General features: G+C 53.3%; 2 protein-coding genes across 2 annotated transcripts in view; both read right to left on the reverse strand.

Annotated features, from left to right (window-relative positions):
* Positions 1-550, reverse strand: part of Sac3d1 (SAC3 domain containing 1) — a gene marked incomplete in the record, with an annotated part of 2,794 nt that extends 2,244 nt beyond the window's left edge. The window contains 1 exon segment of the mRNA XM_013514235.1: positions 1-550. Within this exon segment, the coding sequence (XP_013369689.1) occupies positions 1-140 (140 nt within the window).
* Positions 551-967: 417 nt separating this feature from the next.
* Snx15 (sorting nexin 15) lies at positions 968-9,474 on the reverse strand. Its single transcript, XM_005384526.2, has 8 exons — positions 9,311-9,474; positions 6,887-6,922; positions 6,599-6,719; positions 5,186-5,301; positions 4,937-5,084; positions 4,483-4,626; positions 1,773-2,030; positions 968-1,518 (listed from the first exon to the last, which is right to left on the reverse strand). Exons 1-8 carry the CDS (start codon positions 9,407-9,409, stop codon positions 1,412-1,414), a joined length of 1,029 nt encoding a protein of 342 aa, XP_005384583.1. The 5' UTR covers positions 9,410-9,474; the 3' UTR covers positions 968-1,411.
* Between the last annotated feature and the right edge of the window lie 2,627 nt (positions 9,475-12,101).

The raw sequence follows: 12,101 nt of genomic DNA on the forward strand, positions 1-12,101 counted from the left end.
GGATCGGCGCGCGGCGGGCCCCCGCGGCACCCGGGCGCCACCTCCAAGCGGTGAAGGCGGCGCTCTCTTTCGCGCTCGGCGCGCTCGGCGGCCGGGCACATATCCGGGCAGATGCCCTGGGGTAGCTCGCAGCCGGGCATCGCTGGGCTGCGGGAAGAGGGTGGGCGCTCAGCAACCCTGGCAGGGAGGCGGCCGGACGCCCAATTTTTCCGAAGGCCCACCGGGTTCTCGGCCCGCGAGAGAGAAGGAGCCGGGCGGGCCCGGCTGAGCGCTTCCTCGCGCTCCAGCGGACCTCCGCCGTCCCCGCCGCCCTCTTAGCAGAAGTTGGTGAGCGCGGCCTCCCGAGATGCAAAGCGGTGTAGTCCGTCACGCCCACGCCGGTGAGCTCCACGGACACTACGCTCCCCATAATGCACCGCGACGGGGGCCTGGGCGAGCCCTGAAACGCCAGTGGGTAGTTCCTTCCGCAACCAACCGCTAAGCGAGGGGCGGGGCAGCAACATGGCCCCGCCTTTCCCGCCATGCTGTGCTTTGTCCCTTTAAAATATCTATAACTCTAGGACCTGAAAAATTTGTACACGTTTTCTCCTCTAGTTCGTATTTTGTGTGTGTGTGTGTGTGCGCGTGTGTTCTGGAGATTGAACCCAGGGCCCTTGCACTGAGTTACGTTCCCCTACCCTTTTCTTTTTATGGGGGTCTCTCCAAATTGTCCAGCCTGGGCTTGAATTTGTGATCTTCCTGTCTCAGCCTCCCAGAGTGGCGGTGTATGCCTGGTTTAGGTTTCTCCTTATCCCTGTTACCCAAAAAAACTGGCTTATTGGCCTACTGTACTGTACTACCTCCCTGAAGATATTCTTTCTATATCAGAAGTCAACAAACTCTACAGAGCCAGGTTGAAAACATTTGGGGATCTGCAGGTCTCAAATATTCAACTTTGGTAGGAGAATGAACACAGCCACAGACACTATGAGAATGGACCTGGTTGTGTTCTGACAGATTTTTATTCATAGATATTTAAAGTTTCACTTGTCACTGCATGTTTTTTCTTTCCCAACCATTAAAAAAATGTAAAAAACATTCTAGCTCATGGGTCTTACAAAAGAAGGCAGTGGGCCAGATGGGACTGTAGGCTGCAGTTTACAGACCACAGTTCTACGCTGGTAACTGATAGGCTGGAGCTGCTGCTGACACAGCAAGATAGAGACAGGCAGGATCAGAAGTGTGGGTCCCCGATCCCAAGGAGGTGGACAGGCAGGGAGCTGAGAAGGCATTCCTTTCCTCATTCTTGGTCCAGTTACACACAGAAATGGCCCCTGGAGTTACAAGACCAGGATGTGGGGTCAGGCGCTGGGGACAGGAGGAGGGAGGCTGGCAGTGCTTGAACTGCAGTCCCTGGGAGGGCCACTCCCCCTCAGGGTGGCAGCTGGGACAGGTGCAGGTGCAGGATCTCCTCTGCTCGCTTCAGGTACTCAGCTGCCTTCTTCTTCACTCCTTCCCGGCGGGCAGGGGATGGGTCACCTGCAGAGAGAGCCTGGCTCAGCTTAGGAACCTGGCCCAGCTGCTTCAGAATCCCAGAGTATCGTCCTGTGTCCCCGTCCTGAAAGCCAGTGTCTCTTCTCCCACTGGGACTATAGGAAGTTAAAAAAATCTCCCGATGTTATGTGGCTGGTCAGTGGGAAGCAGGGGCTCCTGGGGCTGTAACTGCCTTTTACTTTCCCTCCCCGCACAATCTGGACTCACACCCGCCCCTCTGTGCTCTGGCCCCCACTTACTGGGCACCCCTTGCAGCAGGATGTGCACGCCATCTCGGTAGGCTTGGAGGGCAGCAGGGTAGGCACCTGTCTTCTCATCCCGAAGGGCCTGGGTGATGCGCTCTGTGGCCTGACTCAGATAGGCAGGAGTGGGCCCTCTTTCCTCTTCCTCTTCCTCGTCCTGTCCTCCTGGCTCCCAGGGTTCCTGGTCCAGGCTTTTGGACTCTACTTCCATGGCTGCCAGTTCACCTACGTGGGTGGGGCTGGGACCTGTACCTTCTGCAACCAGACAGGGAAGACTCACTGGATGGGCTCTTCCTTTCCCTGGGCCCACTGCCAACACCCAGACTCCTCTCACCCATCGAGGGGCCAGTCTGTCCCCAGTGGAAGGCAGCAAAGCTTGGGCAACCCAGAAATCACCTCTGTATAGTGAATTATCTAGGCCCTCTTTGGTTGGTGGGGTTCAAGTACTTTTGCAAATTCAGTCTTACCCTCCTAATTATTTCTTTGAGTAAACATTCACATTAGCTTCTGGGTCACTGCTCCTATTTCCTTCCTGACTCCACTTGGTCTATACATCCAAGAATTCCCACTGCAAAATTCAACTTAAGGATGGTAAACCACCTACAGTGGCCAAAGATAGAAATGCTCCAAGCCTTGGAATCATCTCAGAATAATGAATTTAGAGAATCTCAGTGCATTTTTTGCAGTGCTGGAGATGGAACCCAGGGCCTCACAAATGCTAAGAGCTCTACCACCGAGCTACACCCAGCTTTTCTGAGATCTTGGATTTGACCTGAGGCTCCCAAATGAGGGGCTCATTATATTCCCAGGGCTGGCTCAGACATCTTCCGGCAGCAAAGACTGGGTGAGTTTTTGATGAAGAGAGTTTTGCAGAGAGTATAGGAGCAAAGAGTACCATGGTAGCCCATCCCAGGGTGGGCAGGGGTGGGCATCTCTCCAGCTCTACCAAGTGGGGAGTCCTGTGAGGGCCTCCTGCAGACAGACAAGAGGATGCCGCCCCTCCCAGTCTAAGTCCTCCCTGTGTTGCTCAGGGACAACGAGCAGAAGAGTTGAGGGCCCTGACTACCTGCGCCCAGGAGCTTGTACCTCTCGGCACACCAACTTCAACAGGGGGGACAGGGACAAGGACCCGGGAATTTTTCCATGGGCAGAGGGAAGGACTCATGGGCACTGCCTGGGAGGGCCTTACAAAACTCCCTCCAAGCAGCCCTCCACCGGGGCCCCCAGGGGGCTTGGCTGGGCAAGGACCAAGTGCCTGGACACCTGTCCTCAGAGGTCAGGTACAGCGGGGGCAGCCCCAGCAATACCACCTCCAGAACCTTCTTCCCCCTCCTCAACCCCAAGCAGGAAGGAGGGGAAGAAGCAGAGTAAGAAAGCAGCCAGGGGCCGGGGTATCGCTCAGTGGCACAAGCGCCTGCCTGGCAGTGGTACAAGCGCCTGCCTGGCAAGCACAAGGTCCTGAGCTCAATTTCTGGTACAAAAAAAAAAAAAAAAAAAAAAAAGTAGCCAGGGACCAAGGGTGTAGCTGAGGATTAGAGCGCTTCCCTAGATGTGTCCCTGGATTCCATCCCCACACACAAGAGCAGGAAGAAGAAGGAGAAAGAAATAGAAAGAAACAGGAGGAGGGGAAGAGGAGAAGAGGAGGGGAAGGAGAGAGGGAGCGGGAGGGAAAAGGAGGCTGATGATGAAGATGACAGTGAAGAAGAAAGAAAAGTAGCCAGGGTGTGGTGCTGTGCTTGTGGTCCCAGCTACTCTTGGGGCTGAAGCAGAAGGATCACTTGAGCTCATGAGTTTGAAGCCAGCATGGGCAACTTAGTGAGACGGTTTCAACAACAACAAAAAAAAGAGGCCAGGGGTGTAACCCAGGGACGGAATGCTTTCCAGACACACACAAGCCCCTGGGTAAAAGGCTGCTCCTCACACTCTGGTCAGCAGGCCCGCGAGCTGGGTCACTGGTCAGGCCGGAGCCAGTGAGGCTGCGGGCAAGTTGGGAAGCTGACATCCTGACTCGGACTGCCCACACCTTTCCTGTCCCTGTGTGAGACTTCAGGTTCCTGAAACTGATCCAGAAGTCCAGGGTCTTCTGGGCCAAGAAGGAAAGCCAACAAAAAGGGCTTAAAAACACTCTTGAAGAATCAAAAAAGTAACTATTAAATGGTTCTCCTGAAGTGACATCAGATCCAGATTGCAGTTAGAGCATAAATTTGATGAGTCTCAGGCTGAAAATGCCCAGTGTCTCTGCACTGCAGACTGTCAGGTCCGAGGTCTCAGAGAAGGAAGGCGCTCAGGACCCTCATCTGCACAGCAGAGCCTTTCTGTCTCTGTGACCCCTAGGCCAGCAGCGGCTCCAGGTCTCCAGAGGGGCTTCCCATGGCTACAGCTGAAACCCCCCAGAGCAATGTGGGCCTGTTCCCCGGGTGCTTTCAGAGGAGGGACCACCGCGGGAAACAGTGCGGCTCCTTTTTCCCCCCGCGCTCACCATACAGGGGCGTCCAGCTCTCCAGACCACCAGCCCTGGGTTGGGGCTGCGGCACCTGGGAAAGAGCTTCAGATGCGCACCGAGGCTGCCCACTCTGCGGGGTGCGTTGCCCAGGGTGCCCTTCCTGGATTTACACAGGCGCCATCCAGGCTGGCGGGGGCCTAGCCTCCCTCCCTGGCCCCAGGAGCACCTACCCCAGCCTCTGCTCCATCTACCTCCACTCATTACCTTCCTTAGAGAAGGGGTCAAAAAGGGCGAGCTCAGCCTCAGAGAGGGGACCCCTGGCAGGGGAGCCTGACGTCTCCTCCGCGCTACCACAGCTGAAGAGGAGATCCAAGGCCTCCTGTGCAGGGCTGGATGGTGGGGGGTCCGCTGAGGAGAGACCAGCAGGGACATCAGTGCCACACTTACCACTGCCCAGCTGTCAAACTGGAACCACCTTCTCACTGAGTCCTTCAGCAACCATGCGTGTAGAACAAGCCTATTAGGATTTGTGCCCATTTTACAGATAAAGAAACTAAAGCTCAGAGAAGGAAAATAACCCGTCCAAAGTTCTTCAGTGGCTAAGTGGCAGAGCTGAGCCCAGGCTTTTCAGTAAGATCACTGAGGCGGAAGTATGACTCCCCACATCCCACCTGGGACCCCCGCCCCAGTCCTGAGTCCCTCCCCAGTTCTGATGTACCTGGCACCTCCAACTCTTCCAGGCCCCTTCCTTCCACAGGGAGTGGCTGGGGGAGCCGGGGATCATCGGGGGGTGGCGTGGGGATCAGAGGGGGTGGCAGGATGTGCAGGTCCCTGGATACTTCGGAGGGCCTTGTCACCTCCCCACCCTGCAGGACAGAAAGGCCAGTGGTGGGGATCAGGGGTGCGGTGTGGCAGGCAGGCTTCCCAGGCGCGGAGGGGTGGAAGGGTGGAAGAACGGCACGCGTACCCGGAAGAACTCTTTGAGTTGGGGGCTGTTGTTGAGCGCAGGGATGTGCACAGTGAAGCGAAGCAAGTCCTCAGCCGCCTTTCGCCGTTCCTCAATCACCGAGGCCTCAAACCGGCCTGCAGGGACAAGTGGGCAACAGTGACCACAGGGGCTTCTGGCCCCGAAGCCCGCTGTCCTGCTTGGACCTGGGAAGCTCTGAGCATGTTCTGGTCTCCTCCCGACTCTCCCTGGGGCCTTCCCCGGCTCCTCCGGGAGGGAGCCACCTCCTCATGCATTTTCACAGGGGTTTACTGAGCACTGCTGTGCTGGGTTCAGGGATGTGCAAGAAAGAAGCACAGCCCCTGGCCTCAAGGATTTCTTTCTTTCGTTTTTTTTTTGTTTTTTTTTTTGGTCTTCTTGAGACAGGGTCTCACTATGCAGTTCAGGCTGGCCTTGAGCTCACTATGTAGCCCAGGCTGGTCTCGAACTTGCAACGATCCTTCTGCCTCAGCCTCCAGAGTGCTGGGATTACAGGCATGCGCCACCACACCCGGCTGGCCTCAAGGATTTCGAGTCACAGACAGGGAGACAGGTAATCAACAAGAAGCAAAAACCTCTTCATTTGGCTTTGATACAGTGATGTGGAAAGAAAGGCTCGGAGCAGGGAAGGGACTTGCCTGAGGTCACACAGCAAGCAGCAGTTTCACTGCTCAGTTCTAGGTGCCGTGCAGAGATCTCTAACCCTATCTTAGTCACTGGTGCTACCCGGATGAGGAGCCTGCTGTTCCCCCTGGCCTGGCATCAAATGGCAGCTGCAGCCATTCACCTTGCTTTAAGACTATCTCGTGTGAGTCTGGGATTTGTGCAATTCCGCGATTTACAGTGAAGGGGTTATTTGGAGAGTGGGTGCACTGTAAGTCAGTATGGAGAGGTTTCTCATGTGCCTCTGGAGAGGTTTCACCCTGCCTCTGGTGGCCATGTGAGGCCCTGTGCCTCTTGGGTCTGCCAGGGAGAAGGCCATCACTAGACGCTGCCCCTAGACTGTGGACCGGAACCGCGGATCAGAACCGTGCACCAACAAACCTCTCTTCTCTACAGATCCCCCAATTTGTAGTACTGTTTTTTTTCTTGGTACTGTGTTATTATCAACTGAAAATGGACCAAGACCCCGCCCAAGGCCCTCAGTTTCCTCATCTTAAAAACTGGGCTAATAAAGATAGGAATGTCCCAGGCCCCAATGCACAAAACGGGTTAGGCCGCTCGGAGCCTCAGTGTCCCCATCTGTCAAGTATGTCCATCTCTGAGGGCCCGTCCAGACCTCCAAGGTGGCTCTGCCCAGACTTCCAGGCCCTCCTTCTCCAGCCCCCACTGGCCGAGGTCCCCGGGCCCACCTCTCCCTCGCCTTGGGCCCGAGGGCTCAGCTCTGAAGCTCACCGAAAACCTGGGCGCGGGGGAAGGCCGGGAACTCCTCCAGGCGGCGAAAGAGGTTGCGGTGGGTATAGGCCAGGTCCCCGTGCAGCTTGCGGAAGTCACTGTACCGCTTCCAGACCACCACCTACGGGGGGTGTGAGGCCAGAGGGTGGGAGGTACCTTGCCATGTCCAGTTGTGCCCAGTCTGTGAGAAGAGGGCAGGGGGTGGTGTTCTCCCAGGTACCAGCTGCTCCCTTCCTGTTTCCAGACCTGAAACTGAGGGATGGTCCCCCTCCCTCACAGGAGTCTCACCTCTTTGATATCCTCAGGATCCTTCTTTGAGATGAACTGAAAAAGAAAAAGCAAGATCCAGGTGAGATCTGAGGCTGGCATATGACCCCCCCATTGCTCTCTGAAAGCTGGACGAAGCCCGAGGGGGCTCCCAGGCCCCCTCAAAGGGACAGTGCCCTTTGGCATCAAGGTATCCTTGCTTTAAGGCTTTGAGTGTAACTTTAAGCAACTTTTCTATCATGCACCTCAGTTTCTCTTTTTTTTTGGTCTTTTTTCAAGACAGGGTCTCCCTATGCAGTTCAGGCTGGCCTTGAGCTCACTTCGTAGCCCAGGCTGGCCTCGAACTCGCAAGGATCCTCCTGCCTCAGCCTCCCGAGTGCTGGGATTACAAGAGTGTGCCACCACACCTGGCTTAGACTTTTAAATAACAATAATTAATTTTAAAATCATGTCTTGCAGTTTGGAGGACGGGGAGGTTTGCAAAACAGTGTTCCTTCTCCTAGATCCCAGTAAGGCAGAAATGAAGAACATGGCTACCTAAAAGATAAGAACATGGAAGCTCAGAGTGGGGATGTGGCCCAGATAAGATCATACCCCAAGCAAGGGAGTCTGCTGGGGCCAAAACCGTGGCCTTGGCTTTTTATAACAGGCATGCTTAAAATATTCAGATAAAAAAGAAACAAACCCAAACTGGTTGGTTATGGTGGCCATGCCTGTAGTCCCATCACTTTAGGAGGCTGAGGCCGGAGAACTGCAAGTTCAAGCCCAGCTGGGCAACTTAGTGACTTAGCAAGGCCCTATGTTAAAAAGGGGTGGGGGGAGCTGGGGATGTAGCTCAGTGCAGAGGTCCTGGTTGCAGTCCCCAGGTTGGCCTCAAACTCCCAGTGATCCTCCTGCCTCAGCCTCTTGAAGGCTAGAATTACAGGTGTGGGCCACCACGCAGAGCCTAAAAACAAAGTATATTTGAAAACCACTGAGAAGGGGCTGGGGATTTAGCTCAGCGGCACAGCGCCTGCCTGACAAGCGCGAGGTCATAAGTTCGATTCATAAGTTCGATTCCCAGTATGGGGGGGGGGTACCAAAAACAAACAAAAAAACCACTGAGAGTCAGGCATGGTGGTTACACACGTATAATCCTAGCACTGAGGCTGAGGCAGAAGGGGATCATCAGGAGTTCGAGGTCAGCCTGAATTACATAGTGAGACCCTGTCCCCTGCCCCCCACCAAAAAAATTTAGCATAATGAGCCACTGTTTCAAAAGTCAAAAAACAATGTCTTCTGCCAACCATCCCCAGCGACCTTTTCGTCTCCTTGGAGGCCTTCATTGTTACCAGTTCCTGAATATCATTCTACAGACATAACTTTACACTACTGTATTATTTTTTCTATGGTTTCTTGCGTATCTCTATATACAGTGTTTCAATTTTGGGTTTTTTTTTTGTGGGGGTGCATATTGCTTTTTGAGATGGCCTTGCCATGTAGTTCAGGCTGGTCTTGAACTATGTAGCCTAGGCTGCTCTGGAACTCACAGTGATCCTCCTGCCTCAGCCTCCCGAGTGCTGGGATTATAGGCATGTGCCAAATGAGTTTACAATATTCTTCCAAATATCACTTTTGGCTTTTATCTACTGACTTCCTGAGATGATAATACAATTGGAGACTTAGTCAAATCCTTTTGAAAGTGTATGGATTTTTAAACTATTGATCTGGCTGGGCATGGTGGCACACAGGCCTGTAATCCCAGGACTCGGCAGGCTGAGGCAGGACGATCAATGGGAGTTCCAGGTCAGCCTGGGCTACACAGTGAGTTCAAGGCCAGCCTGAATTGCACAGTGAGACCCTGTCTCAAAAAGACAAAACAGCTGGGCCTGGTGGCACATCCCTGTAATCCCTGCACTTCGCAGGCAGAAGGAGGAGGATCGTTTTAAGTTCGAGGCCAGCCTGGGCTACAACGTGAGCTCAAGGCCAGCCTGAACTGCATAGCGAGACGCTGTCTCAAAAAAACAAAATAGACAAAAAAATACAGAGCAGTATAATTTTTAAATTAAAAGTAATTAAATTTTTAAAAGCGCTTTTACTTAAGTATAAACCAAAAATCTAAACTTATTGCAAGAGGCTGCAGAAGTAATATTTGAGTTAAGCCACAGCTTTCATGTTAGCGTAGAGAAATTCACACAGCAACGCCCAGACACCACACCACCACGGGCGCGCGGACAGCCGGTCCCCCCGCAGCCACCCACGCGCGTTTATAAAAGGCAAAGCCCTACCGTGGCCCCGCCCCCGCCGGCGACGTCGAGAAGGAACTCTCCTACTTCGGGCTCTCCTTAAAGGGGAAATGCATTTCTGCCGGCTGAAAGGGGAGCTTTCGGCGGCGCCCAGCCTTAAGGTAAAACACCGGCCCGTTTCCCTTAAAAGGGTACGGTCCCCTCTGGGGCCCCACCTCACCTGCGCGGTGACTTTGTATTCCGTGTAGCCCTTGGGGTGGGTCCTGGGGTCGGAGACTGTGTAGTGTCGCAGGAAGTCATCTTTTGCCTGCCGAGACATGACGGCCTAGGCGAGCCGCTGTGACCCCCGGGCGCCGCCCCCGCCCCTCGGGTTCCGCCTCCTGCCGCCGCCGCCCCGCCCGGGCCTGCGCCCTGCTTCTTCTGGCCCAGGGAGCTGGTCGCAAAAGACAACGCCGTTTTATGTACGCGCGGCCAAGGGAGCGTCTGACAAGTTCCCTGTTGTTGGTAAAACGTAAACCCAGGTAATTTGAGAGTAAGGATTGGTGGGGGAGGTTCTGGCCACACTTTGCGGGCCGTGGAACCCACCCTATCCCAGGATGAACCCTCCTCGCACTCCAAACCACTTATCCTCTGCTTTGTTTCTTCCATCCATCCACCCTATTTTTATTTAAATTAATTAATTAACTTTTTAAAGCAGAATCGAACTCAGGATCTCGCGCTTGCCACGCAGGCAGCGCTGGGCCGCTGAGCTACATCCCCGGTCATAATTTTTTATTTTTATTATTTTTGAACTGGGATCTTGCGATGTTGCCCAGGTTGACTTCGAACTCCTGGAGTCAAGCGATCCTCCTACCTCAGCCTCCTGAGTAGCTGGGATTACAAGCACGTGTCATCATGCCCAACTTTTGTTGTCCAGTATGCCCCAGACATAGCCAAATTATTTCCAGATCTCCCTCCTCAGCGTTCCCTAGTTCACGTTTTTCTGGAAGCAGCAGGGAACCAGAAAGGATGCCAGAGGAGCAAGATAGTGTCAGGGCTTCGAAGTCACAGCTCTCACTAGCTATCTGAGTTTCATTTTACCTGGTTGAACCTCAGTGTCTCCTCAGCAGAATGGGACGTTTATAATACTGGGAAACAGAAGCTCCCGATACTCCCCCTTTTCCAAGTAAGCAGGAAGAGAGGGCGTTTGGGCCGAAACTGCCATGCCCGGTCCACTCCCCCCCCCCCCCCCCCCCCCCCGTGGCCTAGGTCAACTTGCCTCAGGGTCCCCCCCAGTTATTCAGAAGCCATTGTCCTGCAGACACTCTGACTCAAGGTGTGGTTTCGCTGTTAGCCACAGTGTTCCTCCCCTACTCCTGCCGCTCTAGAAGCTGACATCCCTTTTTTGTATGGGGGGGGGGGGCCCTGACATGGCCAAGAGCAGGGAGAAAGGGATCCAGGCCCACTATTAACATACCCAATCTTGAGGGGTATGTCTATAATCCCAGCACTCAGGAGGCGAGGCAGGAGGATCGCTGAGTTCAAGGCCAGCCTGACCTACATAGCAAGTTCAAGGCCACCTTGGACTACACAGCAAGACCTTGCCTCAATAAACCAAAACTAAAATAAAATATATCTAAAACATACCCAACCTCACCCAAACCCCAGTAAACTGTGATGAACACAGCTAGTCCTCCTGAAGATCTTTCTGGTTTTTTGTTTTTTGTTTTAAACAAGGTCTCACTATGCAGTTCAGGCTGGCCTTGAGCTCACTTTGTAGCTCAGGCTGGTCTCGAATTTGTGGCAGTCCTCCTGCCTCAGCCTCCCGAGTGCTGGGATTACAGGCATGTGCCACCATGCCCGACCAGATTCTTCTGTTTTGACCTGTCATTTTTGGTGGCAATGTGACTCTGCTGTCAGTCAAACAGCTCCTGTCCCCCTCACATTTCCTTGAACTGCTGCCATGACAGCTGCAGCTGTCCTGGCCACTCTGCATTCCCTTGGATGAATCACAGGCTTTGCAGCCCTTTGTAAACAGCACCCCCCTCAGTCTCCTCCCAGCCCCCGCTCTGGTGTTACTGACCAGCAGCACAGGTCCTACTAAAATAAAGCCTCTTTTGGGTGGTCATGTAAATCCTCTCTGGATTTTATTTTTCAGGTAGGCTCTGAAGATCCTGTAGACCTATCCTGAGTAGTGTGACAGAATGGTTGCTTTAAAGGGAAGAAGAAAGACTGGGGATGTAGCTCAGTGACACAAGCACCTGCCTGGCAAACGCAAGGTTCTGAATTCAATTCCTGGTACCAAAAAAGAAACAAACAAACAAACAAAAAAATAGGAAGAAGAATAAGAAGTAGAGAGGTTTTTTTTGTTGTTGTTGTTTTTTAAGCCCTGAAGAGTTTTAGAGACCAGCAGGCAACAAAGAGCAGCAACCAGCAGAGTTGAGGGGATCCAGCACAAGCTGGTGTCAAACAATGGTGGCTGGCAGTGGCAGAGACCAACAGCTGGTGGTATTGACTGTTGCCATCAGCACTGACTGCGGTTGACCTGTAGCATCACGCAGAGCTTCACTTTGCCCATTCATGATTTCTGAGTCAAGCAAAAGAACCTCAAAGAATCAGTGACAAAAAAAAAAAAAAAAAGAATCAATGACAATAAAATCTGTGAGCGTGAGCGCAAGGCCTTTTTCTTTTGTGTTAGTACACATTTGCCATACATAATGAACACATTCATCGTAGGCTATGAAGCTTTTCCTAATGGGTTTGCTGCCAGCACACCAGCACAGTGAAAACCACCGCTGCATCAAAACCAGAATGAGAAAGGAAAAGACCTGTCTGCACTATCACTGAACATGTAGGTTCAGGCAAGTGCGCTCTACCAGCAAGTCCGTTTAGAACCACAGGGGGATGGCTAAAAGAACCACTGAAACCAGATGTGGGGGCATGCCTGTAATTTTAGCTTTTGGGAGGCTGAGGCAGCAGGATAGCAAGTTTGAGGCCAGCCTGGACTATCTAGCTAGGCTATTTTAAAACAA

Source organism: Chinchilla lanigera, unplaced genomic scaffold, assembly GCF_000276665.1.
Source record: "Chinchilla lanigera isolate Chin_1 unplaced genomic scaffold, ChiLan1.0 scaffold00021, whole genome shotgun sequence".
NCBI classification, from domain to species: domain Eukaryota; kingdom Metazoa; phylum Chordata; class Mammalia; order Rodentia; family Chinchillidae; genus Chinchilla; species Chinchilla lanigera.

Bases quoted from the DNA above. Each gene is read 5' to 3' on its own strand.
- Snx15 (XM_005384526.2), bottom strand. From the start codon at position 9,409: ATGTCTCGGCAGGCAAAAGATGACTTCCTGCGACACTACACAGTCTCC. The intron at 6,720-6,886 runs GTGAGACTCCTG...CACCCCCCGTAG, and splicing joins ATCCTGAGGATATCAAAGAG to GTGGTGGTCTGGAAGCGGTA. The intron at 2,031-4,482 runs GTAATGAGTGGA...GTCTGGTTGCAG, and splicing joins TGACCCCTTCTCTAAGGAAG to AAGGTACAGGTCCCAGCCCC.